General features: G+C 58.5%; 2 protein-coding genes across 2 annotated transcripts in view; both read right to left on the reverse strand.

Annotated features, from left to right (window-relative positions):
* Positions 1-1,484: 1,484 nt before the first annotated feature.
* Positions 1,485-5,755, reverse strand: LOC101560046 (cysteine-rich protein 2). The gene is made up of 8 exons (XM_004645365.3): positions 5,651-5,755; positions 3,123-3,217; positions 2,989-3,046; positions 2,712-2,852; positions 2,555-2,623; positions 2,389-2,483; positions 2,149-2,206; positions 1,485-2,052 (listed from the first exon to the last, which is right to left on the reverse strand). Exons 1-8 carry the CDS (start codon positions 5,691-5,693, stop codon positions 1,985-1,987), a joined length of 627 nt encoding a protein of 208 aa, XP_004645422.1. The 5' UTR covers positions 5,694-5,755; the 3' UTR covers positions 1,485-1,984.
* Positions 5,756-8,982: 3,227 nt separating this feature from the next.
* Mta1 (metastasis associated 1) overlaps positions 8,983-17,256 on the reverse strand; it is a 54,479-nt gene continuing 46,205 nt past the window's right edge. Inside the window, exons 12-23 of the mRNA XM_023705651.1 lie at positions 15,460-15,534; positions 15,200-15,258; positions 14,741-14,856; positions 14,281-14,432; positions 13,996-14,185; positions 13,750-13,839; positions 12,827-12,979; positions 12,655-12,690; positions 11,257-11,268; positions 10,193-10,224; positions 9,760-9,911; positions 8,983-9,677 (exon numbers count right to left, since the gene is read on the reverse strand). Of these exons, the coding sequence (XP_023561419.1) occupies positions 9,527-9,677; positions 9,760-9,911; positions 10,193-10,224; positions 11,257-11,268; positions 12,655-12,690; positions 12,827-12,979; positions 13,750-13,839; positions 13,996-14,185; positions 14,281-14,432; positions 14,741-14,856; positions 15,200-15,258; positions 15,460-15,534 (1,218 nt within the window). The 3' untranslated portion in view covers positions 8,983-9,526. The remainder of the gene's footprint in view (positions 9,678-9,759; positions 9,912-10,192; positions 10,225-11,256; positions 11,269-12,654; positions 12,691-12,826; positions 12,980-13,749; positions 13,840-13,995; positions 14,186-14,280; positions 14,433-14,740; positions 14,857-15,199; positions 15,259-15,459; positions 15,535-17,256) is intronic.

Below are 17,256 nucleotides of genomic sequence, written 5' to 3' on the forward strand. Positions count from 1 at the left end.
AGGGTCCAAGAGTAAGGCTTGTGGGCAACCTCCTGGAGAGGTGGGGAGAGCTGGATCCCAGGGCAAAAGCATCCAGTCCCCCTCCTTTCCATCCTGGGGGAATCAGGAGCTGATGCCACTGAACGGGCCACCACCCAGCAACAAAGCCCAAACAGTAGCAGCAACGCCCTGGTTTCCATGGCAACCCCTGGGAAACAAACACAGCAGCGTCATCTTCCCCAGCAGGAAATGGCCTGGTCCTGTCTGCTCCCGCCTGGGTGGGGGAGCAATGCTGGCCACAGGGCTAAGGGACAGATCTGCTGATCTGCAGGCAAGACCACAGTCTCTCAGCTCCACCCAGCCCAATGAGGTTTTGTGCCCTGGATTCAGAGAGCATCTCCTCTATGGTTTTCTCCCATCCAGCAGAGATCAGAACATTCCCCTGCACCAGGAGTGTGGGGTGGGCTCCTGCGTGGTGAGTTCTGAGCAGAAGTTGACTCCTTGCAGGGAGGGGTCCCAGCTGCATCTCTTAGCAGGAGTTAATGCAGATACCATCTTCTACCTCTCCTTCGCAGAGGAAATGTGCTGGCTACAATCCAGGCTGCCTGGGGGGCAGCAGGGGCATTGCCAGACAGAGCCAGCCCATGCCCCACATGCAGGGACAGGGACACATGTGCTGCTCGAAGGATGATGGGCCTGGCTTCCAGCCTCAGCCATGCCAGCCTGTGGTCTGGAGGATGGCTGCACAGGCCTGAAGGACACTGCTGTGGGGTGGCCAGATGTGGAAGCCCCTTGCCCCAGGTGGCAACGGTGTGTGGTGCCCACTAGAGCAGGAGTCCGAGCCCAGGGCAGGTCAGGCTCCACAGCAGCTGCTCAGTGAAGGACAGGTGCGCCCTCTCGTGGGCATCCTCAGAGTGGTGGGTGGAGGAAGCACCCAGTGAGGAGGCTGTAGGCCCCCAGGTATCCAGGACGGAATCTGGGTGACGTGTGGAGCCAAGACAATTTCCTTTATCATTCTAGACCTTGCTACTTGGGCAGAGACAGGCTGCAAACCCCAATCATTCACCTGGGTAAGCCATCTCCACCCACTAGAGTCCAGTCAAGTAAAGAAGATGTCATCCTGGGAGAGGCTAGGCCTGTCCTGCATATACCCCTCCAACCTTCTGGGACCCTGCCCCTCAGCTGCCCACCTACCCCTCACCTGCTCCCCAATCCATCAGTTTAAAAGCTCTGACATTCTCTGGACAAGGTGCCCCGCTCACTGATCACCTGCCCTACCTCATGCTCCTGAATCTATGCTCCCTGCTCTTTTCAAAGTTTGGATCCAGCTGCAGTAATCACCTCCTTGGGGCCTCAGAAATGACCCTACTCCACCTGCCCTCAGCCTGGGCCCTCCCTGGGATACCCCTTCCTCCACCCAGTCCAACCCTCCCAGATGTCTACTGACAAGAGGAAGAGACACTCTACAGTCACACGCAACCTACAACCACAGACACACAGCTGAGTCCTGTGATCCCCAAACCTTTATTAACTGCAAGTCTTAGGATGAAGTGTGAGCTATGTGACAGGGGGACGGCATGGGGGCCAAAGAGAGGGGTGACCCCAGCCAGAGAGATGCTGTGAGCACGTGGCCATCACCGGCAAGCTGCAGCATAAATAATACTGGTGGGCAAGTATAGGCGCGGGAGGAGGACAGGAAAGCCACCTCATAAAGCCATCGAGGTCATGGGACACACAAGACACAGAGAATACTGGGGCAGGGGAATACACAAAACAGGCAGACACACAAGGGGGTGTGGGGATACACAAGGCCCTGGGATGGGGGACACACCAGGGTATGGGCTGGGCTTGGGCAGCTCTGTGGATGGTCCCTGCCTCCTCCTGGCAGGTGAGCTGTACTAAGGCAGGGCTAGGCAGCAGGTTACTGTCCCCCACAGAGTCAGGCAAGGGGTCCAGGCAGGGCCAGCTGGAGGCAGATGGGTCCCAGCCCACAGAAGGCGGAGACCTAGGGCTGAACGGTGCCTTCGGGGTCTCTGTCATAGATGTAGCTGCCCACAGCCCCAGTATTCACTCCTATGGAGACAGGAAGCTGAGTGGTCCACCAGGGACCAACTGGGGCCTGGACAGGAGGAAGGAGTACATGCACCCTGCACCCCTGGCCACACTCACCCTTGGGTCCAAAGAGGATTCCATAACAGGGCTTGTGGCAGTAGGGCTGGCCATCGTGCTGCAGGCAGGATGAGGACAAGAGCACTGGGCACCAGCCCTTCTCCCCACTCCCCAGAAACAGACATGCCATGACCTGTGGCCTCCCAAGAGCCCTGCAGCTCCAAGGTCAATTCAGGATTGCTCACCTTGGGGGTCTCCTGGTCCCCAACTCTCCTGGGGACTCAACCCATCCATGCTCACCTCTGCATGACCCCCTGGTGTCAAAGTCTTAGCACAGCGCTCACAACGCAGGCATGGCCGGTGCCAGTCCTTGCCCAGAGATGTCACCTTCTCAGCTGCAAGGGAGGGGCAGGTGACAAGGCCGTCCACAGACTCACAGGGGCAGGGCAGGGCAAAGCTCACTCACCAAAGTAGACCCTCTTGTTGCAGCGAGGACACAGGTTGGGCTCCCCAGTGAATGTGGTCACACTGGAGGCTGCAGGCAGGTGGTGTCAGTGCAATCAAAGAACCCTGGCACAATGAAGCCCCACCAACTTCCACCCTGGCACTCAAGGACCCCCCACCTCTGCTGGGCCCCCTTGGGGGGCCACTGGCCTTTCGTTCCTCAGCACGGGCTGCAGGGGCCTCGATGGGGCCGGTGACTGGTGCACCCTCAGAAACGGGCTTCTCATAGATGTAGGAGCCTGCACCACCAATGTTCACACCTGCAGGTGTTGGGAGTCAGTGGCTGGGGAACACAAACCTCACCCCACCCAGGCTTTTCTGGGAACCATGGGACCAAAGTACCACCCTCCACCAGGACTGCTGGTGTCAGCAGAGGTCACAGCCTATGACAATCACCTTTGGGTCCAAACAGCGTGGCATAGCAGGGCTTGTGGCAGAAAGGCTTCCCATCGTGCTGGGAGGAAGGCAGTCATGGTCAGGCCGCAGATCCAGACCCTCCCACTTCCTCCTACCCCCCCTTCCCTGCTCACCTCTGCATGGCCCCCCGGTGTCAGCGTCTTAGAGCAGCGCTCACACTTGAGGCAGAACTTGTGCCAATCCTTGCCCAAGGAGCTCACCTTCTCCGCTGTAGAGGGGTGGGGGTCAGGTTGCTCTGTACCCACTGGCCCGGACTGTCCTCCCTATATACCCCAGTTACAGGCATCTGTCACCCCTCCATGTCAGGCGTGACTCCTGGGTTCACCTGCACCTCCTCAACATCTGCTTGCTGTCCCTGGAATATCTGCCTCCTGACACTTGTGCCCTCACATCTGCTTTCCCTATACCTGTCTTCCCTCACATCCATCCCCGACAGCCCCTCCCCAAAGAGGCCCTAAATGAGCTGAGGGGAGGCCCTGGGCCTCCAGCCTGGGCTTTGGGAAAGCTAATCCTCCTCCCATGGGACCCCAAGCAGGACCCCATCTGTCTATATTTGGTTCCTCTTCCTAAGTCCAGATATCTCCCCCACCCAGCCGCCTCCAGTTGCCGCCTGGGCGCCAAAGGTCTGAGGCCAGCTGCTGAGGACCAGGTGCCTGCCATCCCCAGCCTGTGGGGGGATGCTCAGTCACCTCCCAATGGACGGAAACCAGGCGTCCTCATGGGGCTGAGGCAGGAAAAGGGTGGAGAGTAGGGCAGGAAGAAGGGCTGGAATTCCACAGGGAAGGGGCCAGATTGGAGGCGTCACCAGCTAGGATAAAACCACCCCATTGGGCAGCAGTAGCATAGGGCTCTTCTCTAAGTTGCAAAGTGTCCTCTCACTGGCCAGGCCTCTCCTGGACACCCCCATCAGGACACAGTCTACCTCAGAGGCACAGAGGTACTGATCTAAGGACAGCAAACCTGGATCTTCCAAGTGGCCCCAGTGGGTCTGAGTCTTGTTCTCCAAGGCCCTGAGGAAAGCTGCTAGGCATGGCCCATTGGGCCTCCTCCTGGAACACCCCCACACGCATGTCCCCACAATACAGGGCAATATCTGCTCAGTTTTCTGCAAGGCTCTGTCTGGACTAGGGTAGGCAGGGCCAGCTGGGAGGAAGTCAGACTTGGCTCCCATACTGCCCTGGTGTCCTCTGGTAGCACTGTGATAAGGAGGTTGTCGGGATGGCCATCGGTGGCTGTGGCAGCTGCAGTTCAAGGCTGCCAGAACTATGCTGCCCCAGCCAGCTCTGGGACATGGGCCATGTTGGGGCAGACAGCTGACCTGCAGACCGCTGGCTGGGTCAATGACTACGTTACAGGCTGGAGTTGGGAACAGAGGATCTTTTGGGAACAGAAGATCGATCAGGCTAATGGCTTTGAGGAGTTAGCTCCCTCCCCAGCTGCCTGTGCTCTACAGGACACAGAAGCATGGCACCCTGAGGTCCCCTAGAATGTTCCCACTCCAGGGTGGGCTACTGGGGCACAAGATCCTGGAACTCCTGCCAGTACCTTGCCACTGCCTCAGGAGGACAGAAGCCAGCTGTGTCTGAGGGCCTGTGTTCCCAATGAGAGCCCAAGCACAGCGCTTTTCCGGGTTGCCTGTTGGACCAGGCCCCAAGAGCTCCAAGCTGGCAAGGCCCAGGGCAGAGACATGGAGGGCCTGGAGACTATCCCCACCCTGAGCCCTCTCTGGAACAAGGAGGAAGTCTGGGCTAGCTCCTGAAGAGGCAGCAGGAAGCCCCTGGACCGTCCAGGCCAGAAGCTCTCCCAGCAAATCCGGATCTTCCTCCTGGGAACAGCAAACCACTGTGTGGCTTCCCCTCCTCCAACTGGCAGGGAAACTCAGAGGCCAACGACCATTGTTCTTAAGATGACCAGGGAAGGGACCCTGGCTGTCCAGCCCTTTTGCCACCCCCCTAGTCTGGCTGGCCCCCTCTGTCCCTCCGTAGCGAAGTGGAGAGGGTCAGCCAAGAAGAAGCAGAAAACGAGGTGCAGACCAAGGACTACACCAAACAGGCCAGGGGGCTGTGGGAGCGCGGGGGACGGGAAACTCCTGGACGTGGGAGGGAGGATCAGCCCTTTCCGCCTACCTGCACTCGGCCATCCAGAACTCCAGGAGCCCGGGATCCTGGCTACCTGCTGCTTTCTCAAACTCGCGGGACCCACAACTCAGGTTCATCCCCGCTCCACCCCATCCACCTCCACTGGGAACCTGCCGCCGGGCAACTCGCCCAGAGAGTGAGCGCGTTGGGACACGCGGGAGGCGTAGGCTAAGGTCGCCCCCGCCTGGATAGAATCAAGACGCCACTGGCCCTGGCCCCGCGTCCCGGGGAGACGGTGAAGGGGCTTGGGTCACGGCTCGAATCCTGCGCTGGCGGTAAGCGGGTCCCGAGACGGTAGAGCCCGGGCCGATCCCAGATCACGGCCCGCCCGCCCCCACGACTCTGCCGGGCCCACCCGTACAGTACAGCGATGGTCTTGGAAGAACCTGAGCAACTCGCCTCGGCCGTCCCCGCGTGGGCAGCCCCACCCCTGCCACGCCCGTGTGGGCAGTGCGGCGAGCCAGCACGCGTGGGCAGGGCGGGATGGAAGGACTGGCACTCACCAAAGTACACGGTCTTGTCGCACTTGGGACATTTGGAGGCCATGGTCCGTGCGTCTGGTCAGCCCGCGCCCTACGCCCGCTCTCCTCTCAGCGCCACCGCCCGGCCTGGCCCGGCCCCGCCCCGCCCCGCCCCGCCGCCGCCCGCCCGGACCCCCCCCCCCCCCCCGCCGCCGCCCGCCCGCCCGGCCCCCTCGCCCCCGCCCCTGCGGGCCTGCCATTGGCTCCGTGTCCTGGGCGTGGCCTCGGGACCCTGTTCCTCCCTACCCCCCCAACGGCTGGCCTGGGTGCCGGGGGCACCGCGGGCGGGGCGCAACTGGCTAGGACACGGGAGACTCAGCTGGGCACCACCGACATAGGCTAAGAGGCCGCGGCCAAGAGTTCACCCTCGAGTTTCCATGGCAACGTCGAGGCTTCGCCTAGGGCGCCCCCTCGCGAGCTGCCCCCGGGTTCGAGGAACACACCCTGGCGTTTGGGCGGTGGCTGTGCGCACCCCCCCCATACCCCTATCCTCACTCCAGCCCGCCTTGCAGCGGCGCCGCCTCCCTTTGTTGCCCAGTTTCCATAGCAACGGCCGCTGGAGCGGAGCGTCTAGGTGTGGGCGGGCTGGGCGCCACGGTCCTGTCTGTGGTGCTGAAGACAGACTTCGGGCTCTTGGGAGGCGCCGAGTTCCAAAATCAGAGCGGACAGCGTAGGAGGGGACGGGAGGCGGGAAGGGGTGCTCTCTAGCCGAAGCTCCTTCCCACGCAGTCCCACCAGTGCCATGGGTGTGAGCTGACACCTGCCGAGATGCCGGGTTCCAGAATCCCAGCTGCACCCATTCCGGCCTCAGGCATGCAGTAGGCAGCAGAGCTGGAAACTAGCCAGTCAGATCACGGCTCCTACCCTGCCAACCTTCAGGAACTCCTCGGGCTCCCAATTCTCCCGAGGGCCTTTCCTGACTGACCTCTCCCATCTCTCCTCCTCCATCCTGGTGCCCGGCAGGTCCAGCGTGCAAGGGATGGGTACTTGGGACCCACCCTGGACTCACAGAACCTTCTCTGCACTCCCCAGTTCAAGCTGGGCCATGCGCCAGTGGAACAAACATCCCCCACCCACTGAAAGCCCTGATGACCAGGCCGAGTCTGGGCAACCAACAGCTTTGTCCCCTGCCCCTGCCCCACTGCATAGTGTCTGCCAGGCCCTGGCAAACGCTGAGGTCGACTTAGTTTCCCCCTGCCTGGTGCACCTGCTCAGCCAAGGACACAGACCAAGTGGCCTTTGTTTCTGCTGCAGGTCCCTGGTATAGTATGTCGTGAGCCTTAAGGAACCAGGTGACTCTGCCTTCCTGGTCTCCCTGTCCTTCCTTAAGTGGCCTGCAGGCACTGCCATTTCCATGGTGACAGCAGCCTGAAAAATATGCTTCCCCAAGCCTGACTGACCAGCCTAACCAGCTCCCCCTAGGCACCTCTGGATTCAGGCCAGCCAAGGCTGGAGATGATGGGCAGGGCCTTTCACCCACAGCCTGCTCCTTGCTCGGGCTAGTTTCATAGCCCTGGGCCCCACTCAGTAACGATTACTGTGTCCTCTAGGTCCGCCTGGTCCAGGAATGCTGGAACCCTAAGCATCACTCTCCTGAGCACTCCACAAATGACATTTGTAGGATGGCATGGGCTGGCTGGGCACAGGAGTCTTCTAGGAGGGGGCTCGGAGAGTTCCTGCTCAAAGGGTAGCAGCAGAGGAGCGGGTTGGGTCGGGAGTGCTGCTCCCCCCGCACCCTATCAGTCCTTGGGTCAAGGCTACAGGCTCCCTGGTGCTAAGGAGCTATTCTGGGTTTGTAGAAAGGGCCATGGGTCAGTGGACCCAGTACAGTAGCCTGGGCCTCTATCTCAAGGCCATGGTAACAGGCTGGGCAGTAACAGGACCAGATGGACTCCTGGTATGGCAAAGGGCTAGGTGCAGGGGAAGCAGGCAGGAACCTAGGTGGCCAGGCACAGGGCAGTCTCCATCCCCCCCCCCCCCAGACATGGTGCCCTGCTGCCCAGTCCTGTTCTGCTGCAGGGAACCCAGCTTTGTGCCAGTGGTGGATGGAGAAGCCCAGACTAGGTGGTACTGAGGTAGATTTGGCAGGACAGGTGGAACTGGCAGGTCCCCTGACATCCCCCCTAATCCCTTGGAGCATGTCTACCTGCCCCCCTGGGAGGGCCTGCCCTGGGCTGCAGGAACAGTGAGAAGCAGAGTGGAAAACCCATTCCTGGGACCCTGCCATCCCAGTCTGTGCCCAGCCCCCATTCCTAACCTTAGACCCCCAAGCCACCGGGAGACAGATACAGGCAGAAGGAACTTGGCCCCACAGTGGGTACAGCAGCCAGCACAGTGGAATGGACAAAGCCTGGTACCCCTGGCTCCTCAGCAAAGCTGAACTTGTCCTTGTCCACACACAGTATGTCCAGAAAAGGCCAGCTTTGGGAGAAACTCCTCTCATGGCTGAGGAGAAGGATGCCAGGCTCACCAGCCTAGAGCCACTTCCCTTCCCTCAAACCCCAAGCTGGAAGAGGCCTGAGAGGCTTTCTCCAAGACCATGGGGGCAGACTGTTGACTCAAAGCTCCTGGGAGGATGGGTAGTGCGCAATGCAGCCTGTCCCCAACACCTGAGGCTGTCACTCTGTTGGGCCCCATCACAGGCTGGAAGAGGGAGGCGGTTACCCCCTTATCTTTGTTCCAGGCCAGGAACAGAAGTGGTTTCTATTTTAATTGGAGGTTTCCACACATCCCAAGTGCCTGGAGCTGTGGCAAGGGAGAAGAGCCCACTGTCCCCCAGAACAGGGCCAGCCAGGGCAAAGCCTTAAGCTGGTCTAGCTAGTACCTGTCTCTATGAGGGTGGGCACGGGACAAGCAAAAGGAGGGTTTCCAAGCAGGGCCTAGCTGTGACATCTCAGCAAGCCTGAGAAAGCTCCAGGTGTAGTCGTTGGGGCAGGGCTCTTCCAGGGTAGGCCCCAACCCTGTGACATGATCCTGGTGGCAGGGTCAGCCTTTTTGTTTTGACCAGGTTTTGCTTTGCAGTCTGGGCTGGCCTTGAATTTATGGGGATCTTCATGCCTCAGCCTTCTCCCTCCTCTCCCTGTGCAAGCCAGGCTTCCCTTGTTGCAGTCTTGGCTCAGCTCATCTGCCCAGGGCCGGGCTCCTCCAGGGCAGAGCCAGTGGCCCAGTGTGCCCTCATGCCCCAGAGGGCCTGGCTCTGGGACCACCATGTGAGAAGGTGTCCCAACCTGACAAGGCAGGCCCTGAAACTGTCTAAGGTGCTGGGGACAGGGAGAACCTATGGCCAGAGGAACGAAAGACAGAGTAGGGCTGGGTTTTTCCTTTTTATGAGATTTTTTTTCTGTTTTTGTTTAATATGAAAATTACTTGAAAAGACAAGGGGCCAACCCTGCCAGGCAGCCTGGCCATCACCAGCTGCACCAATCCTAACATTCCAGGTGTAAGTTACAGAGCTCAAGTTCATCTACAAAAAAGTAATAAAAATAAAATTTAAAATGGCACCTTCAACAGAACACAACAAAAACCTTGGGCTTGGCCCCAGGCAAGAGCCCCACAGCACACTTTGCTGGGGCCACTCCTCCTTTCTGCTCCAGCCAAAAAGTAAACACAAAGCTAAAAAAAAAAAAACCCGACTCCTTGGCATTCTTGGAATAAGTTAAAGCGCACTTCTTCCCCAATGTCCGCCGAAGGAGCGGTCTGTGAGGGAGGGCGGAGGTGGGGCACTACTGAAACGCAGGGTGTAGGGTCCAGGGTGGGTGGGCAGCGCTGGCAGGGGAAAAGGCCACCCAGCCGTGCAGGCCTCACAGAAACAGACATGGGGCTGGCGGAGCGCTGGGCAGGCCAGGGGCAGGTGGCCACCTAGTCCTCAATGACAATGGGCTCATCGTTGACTGGAGCAGGTGGGGGTGGCCGCAGTGGCAGGGCCTGGCTCTGGCGCAGGGCGATGGGCTTGTAGGGCCGGCGGGCAGCACGCTTGGTCTCTGAGGACGAGAGAAGCTTGCGGATCTTCCTGTGAGCAGGAGGAAGGGGTGAGGGCTGGAAGGCGACCATGGTCCCTGCCCACCCCCTTTTGCCCTAAACCAGCCCCCCACCTGGTCTCCTCAGTGGCCATATAAAACACATCATCTGGGGCATCTATCCAGTTCATCCGTCGCCGCTTGACAGGGGGCAGTGAGCCCCCCCGGATCAGGCGCACTTTGGTGGGGTACGACTTTCCGTTGAGTAAGAGGTTACGGCTTGGTCCCTGAAGCAAAGGAAGGGTATGAGGTAGCCCCTGGGCCTCCATGCAGTGACCCACACCCTAGGAGCAGCGCCCCAGGGAGCCAGGGCCAGCCAACCTATTTTGCCAATATGCAGCCAGCAGACCACACCCAGGACAAGCAGGAGCTCTTTGAGGACTGTCTGGGCCCCAAACAGATGGGCCTAGCATAGCCTCTTGGGTCCCACCCAGCCTCCCAGATGTTACCGAGCATGGAGCAAGCTGCAGTGCGTACTCAGTACCATGCTGCCCCCTGTTCCTCTTACCATGTGCCTGGTCTGTCCATGGTTTGTCAGACCTGGTGAGAAAAGGGCAGAGTTGAGGCTGAGACAGGGGCATCACTTCCTGACAACACAGATGGTTCTCCATGGACAGAGGACACAGCCTGACAACGGGAACATGGGGGATGAGAGTATTCAGCTCTCTAGCCAGGCAGCTGTAGAGATGATGCCAGGCTTTGAGGCTAGCCCTGTGCTGGCCAGTGGAAGGCACAGCAGCTCAGGCTGTAAGCAGGAAGCTCCATGGGCCAAAATGGGCTGTCCACGGGCCCCCAGTGGAGCCAGGACAGATGAAGCCTGGCATTCACAGTAAGCAGGTGCCACAGGGCATAGCTGCATATCCAGCAACACACCTTGGGCCCCTCTCCAGGTGCTCACACCCCAGAAAGCAGAGCTGCCCACAGACAGCCCCCAGGGATGTGCTATCGAAGAGCTTGGGAGAGATGTCACTGGACCTGGGCTCCTAGCCCTATATGGAGCTCCAGCTGGGCCAACCCAGGGCCACCACTGACTCTTAGGCCACCTGAGAGCAGGACCCAGCACTGGCCTTTGGAGGGTCTACCCCATACAAGACAGGACAGGTGCCTCACTTGGTGTGGGTCCTTCAGTTCCCCAAGCACTGAGGTCTCCCCTTCAAGGGAGGAGTCTATCCAGCCCTCCCACTGACCTCAACACAGCGTGCTCCCACTTCTTCCACCATATACCACCTCCAACACATGGTGTAGTCCCTCCCCTCTACTACCTCCAACACAGGGTACCCCCCCACACACATTGTCTCCAATATGCAGTGCTCCTCACCCTTCTCCACCAATACAGGGTTCTCCCCACTTCTTCCACTTTTATACCACCTAAAAACGGGATGCTCCCCACCCTCCTCTAAAGCACACCAACTCCAATATAAGGTACTCTCTAGGGACTGCTATGCTAGCCTGGTCCTTCTGGCCGGCTGGCTCAGTTCCTTGGGGATATATATGTACAAGGGCAGGGCAGGTGGGACAGGCCGCTCATGGAGCCTGCAGGTACCCCAACCAGGCCTGTGACCAGCTACTTACCCAGGTAAGTGCCTGCCAGGGGAACGCGGCAGAGAAAGAAGACATAAGCTAGTGTTAGTGAGCAGCACGCGTGATAGGCAGCCCAGGCATGTGGGACAGAGCAGCAAATGGGGTGGGGCGCCAGTTAGTGCATTAAGGCCCCGTGGTGCAGGTGGCCAGCCCCTGCCCTGAGCTCACCCCTGCCCAGGCTAGACAGGGCCACCCGTGCCAAAAACCCCTAGCCCTGGCCCTCCCTGCAGCAGCCCTCAGAAGCCAGGCCACTCAGGCTGGGGCTATCTCCACCCAGCCAGGCCAGGCTCTCAGCCTCTGAAAACTGACAGTCTCATGTAGCTGCCTCTCTGACCTGGGAGTTGTCCCACCCAGGCACAGGCCAATGCAGTACTCCACAAGGGCAGGCAGGGGCCATTTCCCGGGGTTGCTTACCACAGGACACATCTCAGGGAATATACACTGGGATTAAAATATGTAGGCTTTGAAAAATTCAATAGGAGCAACTGGACCTTTAACTTGTTTATGAAAAGCTTTTTAAACAACAAAAAAGACCAGCTACTGAGAACTTGCTTTGTGTCTGTAAGATCTGAGGGTTTGGTAAGACCCTCCCCAACTTTCTACTGTGATGGGCAGCCAGCAGAGAGAGAAGCATGGGTCCAGGTGGAAGCCTGAGCTCACCCTGCCACCACAGTCCATCTATAGGGCTTCCCGAGCAGCATCCAAAGACAGATATGGCTGGATGGCCAATGCTTCCTGGGCTTTAGGCTGGCTCGCTCAGCCATAGTGCTGGCCTGAAGCCAAGATGAGCCTAGGCAGGCCCACTCTGCTGACCCTCGTACTACAGGAGGCACACAGAAGCCCCATTCCTGGGCGTCCATGGATCTCGAACAGTGCCCCCCAATCCCCCATGTCACAATACCACTCAACCCTACACTTCCTCTCAGAGGGGGCAGGGATCCTGTAGCCCCCACTCCAGCAGGGCAGCACTAAGGCAAGTCCTCAGAGTGAAGGTGCCAAACCATGCACCCTCCAGCTGCGTCACAGCCATTGCAGACACCCTACTCATCCTTGTCATCCTGACTGGCAGAGTGTGGAAAGGGGGTTGCAGGCAGCGCAGGTACCTTCATGAGCGAGGCTTAGGCATGCGGGCAATCACAGCACGATGGTTGCAGGGACAACAGGGCCACGCATGCAAGGACAGTCCACTAACAGAGCATGGGTTGGGAGAGGCTGAGGGCCAGAATCCCAGACTCACGGGCATTCTACTAAATGCAAGTAGAGCTCACTGGGCCTGTGTGGACTGCCCCTGGATACGCCCCAAGCCGCCCGCCACGCGAGCAGACAGCACACACAGGCATCACGACGGGGCTCAGCCACAGCACCCACCAGTGGCCGCCCAGGCCTTACCCCTACTGGGCATCAAGAGGCGCTTCTTCATGTTGCCTGGCAGCGCCAAGGGCCGGGAGAGAGAGGAGAGAAAACACGGTCAATAGGAGCCAGACAAGACCAGGCTGTGTGAGCTGAGGGCCAGCAGGCCCTGCCCAGCCTCTGTGCAAGGGTGGGCGCCCACTGGACTCACCGTCCACACCATTGTGCTGCTCGTAGCTCCGCTTGCCCAGGATGGTGGGGGAGCCATTGTTGATGACAGGGGCCGACTTGGCAGGGGTCAGGCTGCTGAGCACACTGGATGTGCTCTTCACAGGGTCAGGCTTTGGGGGTCTGGGGTGAGTCTCTGAGGAGATAGCAAGGGAGGGATGTCATCCAGCAGGTCCAGAGATGGCAGCCCACAAGGCTCATGCTGAAGACTGGCCTACCCACACCAGGGGCAAACTCATACAGAGAGACCTTGAGGCTGGGGTTCAGAAAGTCCACTAGAGGAGGGGTTCTAGGCTCACCTCACAGGGTGGCAACCTGGCAGGGATGACCTGCTACCTAGCCAGCCTACTCAGGAAGGGTGAGCAGTACCAGGGTCCAGACGTGACTATAAGCACAGCAGGTCCATCAGCTAGCTCTACATCCATACCACCAGAGCTGAGGCAGAGGCCGGCTGCTGGTCAGATGCCAAGCAGACTGCCTTGCAGAACAGGGTGAGGCTGGCCCTGGGGCCCAAGACCATTGTGGACAGGAGCTGGTGCCAAAGCCACTTGTATCCATGAGAAGTACACTTAGCTCACAGTTCTGGAATGTTCTTTCTGGACAGTCACCTCCACTCAGTGAGACTTCAGCCCTGGACAATCCAGCCCAGCCCCCAGAGCACACCATTTCTGGCTTGGGTCTCAGGGTCCCTGTGAGGGCCTTAGGGACTCCCTTGTGGGCTGTAGGTGACCACCCCTGCCATACCTAGGAGAGGTTGCCAGGGTAGGGCTCGGGGGAGTATATGCCCTGGTGAATCTGCCTGAGCCTGGCACAGGGCAGCGTACCATAAAGGGCAGCCCTAAAGACTGTCCCTGCAAACGGAGGAGCTGTGGGCTAGGACTGCACAGCTGGGTGGCCCTCACTCACCAAGATACCGGAGCACAGATTCCAGGGGCTTCCGCACCACCTGCTTCAGCACCAGTGGGCTCTGGGAAGCTTCTGGCAGCCGGGCAGTACCTGTAAAGGACCAAGCAGAGGATAAAGGGCTCGCCTACAGGAGCCAGGGCTATACCTACACCCTGACTTGGCCCCAGGGGGATGAGGTGCCCTGGAAATCAGCCACTCTCAGGACGGTGGGTTGTAGTGCCTTTCCCTCCCCCACCTGACACTCACACTCAGCCTTGATGGCTGCACTGTTGATGGGCATGTAGGGATGGCGGGCAGCATGCCATGGGCGTAGGATCTCACGGCACAGGCGCCGGGCGATCCGTGTCAGCTTGGTGGTGTGCAGGTAGAAGGCCTGCCGTGTCTTCATGGCAAACTTGGGGCTCCCACTGCTCCGGGCTGGGATGCCATGCGGACTCTGCGGAACGGGGCGCACCGCCCAGACACAGCGCCATGACTGGGGGCCGAGGACTCGAGGCCAGTGCTCAGGGCAGGTGGGTGTGTCTCACTTACCATGTTATTGCGGTTTGGTCCTGGCCTCTCTCCATCTAACCGGGTTGGCATTTTCAAGCCACCATATTTCTTCCAATATGTCCAACAAGATGCGCAGAGGCGACACTGCATGTTAGGGGGACCCCAAGAATACCACTGGTAAGACTGTGTGGCTACGGACAACAAAGTTGGAAATAGACGGATTCTTAAGCAGAACCAACGATGCAGAGAGCATTCCACAGTGTCCCCCCACCCATTGCCATGATCCTCCCCCCCAGCCCAGGGCAGGAGCAGGATCCCCCATATCCACCCAAAGGAGCCCCCATTCCCAGACATCCACCCAACCATACCCAACACAGCCACAGCCCCATCATAGGTGGGCCCTCCAGGACAGGCCACAGAGTCCTCTAGGGACCATAGAGACAGCAGTAGTGTCCCCATGACCCTGCTGCCCTGGGGCAGGTACTGGCCAGGCACTTACTGTAACAGCTCTCGCAGGCCCGGCCAGCCCCAGGGCTCTGGCCTGGTGCCCCGGTGCCATTCACCACACTGGCTTTAACATTGTTGACGCTGATCTGGTTTGGGTTTGGCTTGTTGCTGAAAAGGGGTGGGGCATGGGTCACAGTAGCCTGGCAGAGCCCTATGTGCACAACCCAGGCCCTGCCCTGCACATCTCTAAGAATGGCTGCCATGGGGTAGCACCTTTACTCCATATCCAAAGCATGTCAAAGTCCAAGCTCAGCTTGAACAGAGGGCCACACAGACTGGGACCCTGATCTACCTTGCCCAACTAACTGGTAGGGCTAAAGAACCAACACATAGGTACCACAGCGCCCTCCAGGGCCTCCCCAGACTCCAAGCCTGCTAATGTACCAATGGATCCCCAAGCTGTCCCCTACAACCTACCCTTGCCAGCCCAGGACACAGGGATAGTACTTACTAGTTGGGAATATAAACTTGTTTTAATTTGCTCTCTGCTTCAGCTGCTTTCAAGCGTTTCTTAAAACAAAACAGAGGGTAAGACAGGTCAGCAGGCTGGCTGCACCACAGCTTAGCAGTGGGAAGGGATCACTGCTTTTCTGACTCCTGCTGGAAGACTTTTGTGAATAGCTACCCTAAAATTTACACAGCATCTAAGACAAAGAACCACCCCAGGGTCTCAGCTATAAGGGCTTTGGAGGGCTCTGCCTTTGGCCTTACCTGCTGGACATATCGGTCGGTGGTCTTCCACATGTAGTAGTACTCGATGATGCTAGTAAGTGACTTCCATGGGAGCTGGGACGAGAAAGATGCATCATAAGGGCCAGGGAGGGGCTGCTGCTCACCAGGCCACAGAGGAGGCTAGCAGGGGCAGCAGTGCTGGGGTGTTGTGGCTGGGCCCTACCTAATGGGGACACAAGAGCAGGGGTCCCTCAAGCTGAGTGTGGGACAGAGATCCAAGAAGATCCAGGGAAGGGTCTCAGTTTGACCAGGCCCCACCTAAAGCTGGAATCTGACCACCACCAGGAGGAACCAGCAGGGTGGAACCTTGAGGGGTGACAGAGTCTGAGGGCACTGCCATGGTGGAAGATCACAGATGAGAAGCATTCAGGCATGTGACTGCTGCCCTCTCTGCCTACAGTCACAGGAGGACAAGAGTCCTTGCCAGATGTGGCCCTGATCTTGGGCTTCAGCCTCCCGAAGCCCGGGTTCTAAGTTTCTGTTCATTTTGTCTCTTAGCCTGAGAGATCCTTTCACAGCAGACAGGGAGACCAGACAGGCAAGAAACTAGACAGAGGCCAGCAGGGTCCCTCTACATCAGTCTGTCTCAGAGCTGCTGAGGATCCTGGCCAGGTTTGATTTCCTCACAACTCTTCTCCATGGCTTCCTTCCACAGCCTCCATCCTTCCTAGAATTCTTCAGCTTCACTGCTTTGGATGCCAGCTTTTCTTCCTTTTGTACACAGCAAGGTCAGAAGCCGTGTGTCTCCTGTGCAACCCAGATCACAACCCCAGCTGTTTGGGGTCTGTTGTCTTCTCACCAAGGCATCCCTGACTCTACCAGAGCTCTTGTTTAGAACACTGCCTTCGCTGAGGACTTGAAGGTACATTTGGTGAACAAATGCAGGACAGGCAGAGTCAGGTGGCCACATGCTCAGCAAGCCCTCTACCAGAGGGCTACAGATCCAACCCTGGGCTCCAGACTTTCCATCCAGCACTCCGAACATGTACTCCTGCCTGTGACACTGTTTCTTCATCATCGGCTATGCCACTACACTCTATGAACAGATGTACCAGTGGGTGCTGTGGCAGCGGTTACCCAGGGAGCCATCTCAGTAATGCACAACTCAATTTCTGTATTCAGCTACCAAGCCCGACAGCAAGGACACCAGAGAAGGTGCCCCCTCTACAGGCAGCCCCACATTCCTGAGTGGCAGGGGGCATACCTAGGTTCCAGTGGTCAAGGGTCCTCCGCCTCACAGCCTGTAGCATTCCCTTCAAAAGTTTTTTTACCTTCAAATTTTGTCCAGTCATAGTTTGCCCAGATCCACCACGAATCTAGTAGATGCAATTTATTCCTACCCTTACCTTCTTACTTTTTTTTCTGAGAAAGTTTTGTTCCTTTGTTTATTTTTTGGCCATATTATGTATCTTTCTGCCTGGAAGACACCACTGACACTGTGGGCTGGGTAGGGAGCAGGTGGTGTCCTCCTTCAGCAGTCCTTTCCCTGCAGGCCACCACTATAGCCAAGGCTCTCCCTGCCTCACCTGGGCAGCACGGCCCCTCAGGTACCTGGGCCATACTCAGGCGCATGCCTCATGCTGCTTGCTTCCTTGGTACTATTCATCCTTATCTCTGCTTCCCTGGGTTGGGCTTGCGACTATTTCCTGCCACTCCGAGCAGGACAGCAGAGGTCCCACTAAGTCCTGGGCTCTGATGACCTGGCCTCCTCAGAATAGGTATTCAGACTAGCCCAACGACCTAGAGATATGCTCTTCTCTGAGATGGCCTGGTGGG

Source organism: Octodon degus, unplaced genomic scaffold (assembly GCF_000260255.1).
Source record: "Octodon degus isolate 3935 unplaced genomic scaffold, OctDeg1.0 scaffold00226, whole genome shotgun sequence".
Classification (NCBI taxonomy): domain Eukaryota; kingdom Metazoa; phylum Chordata; class Mammalia; order Rodentia; family Octodontidae; genus Octodon; species Octodon degus.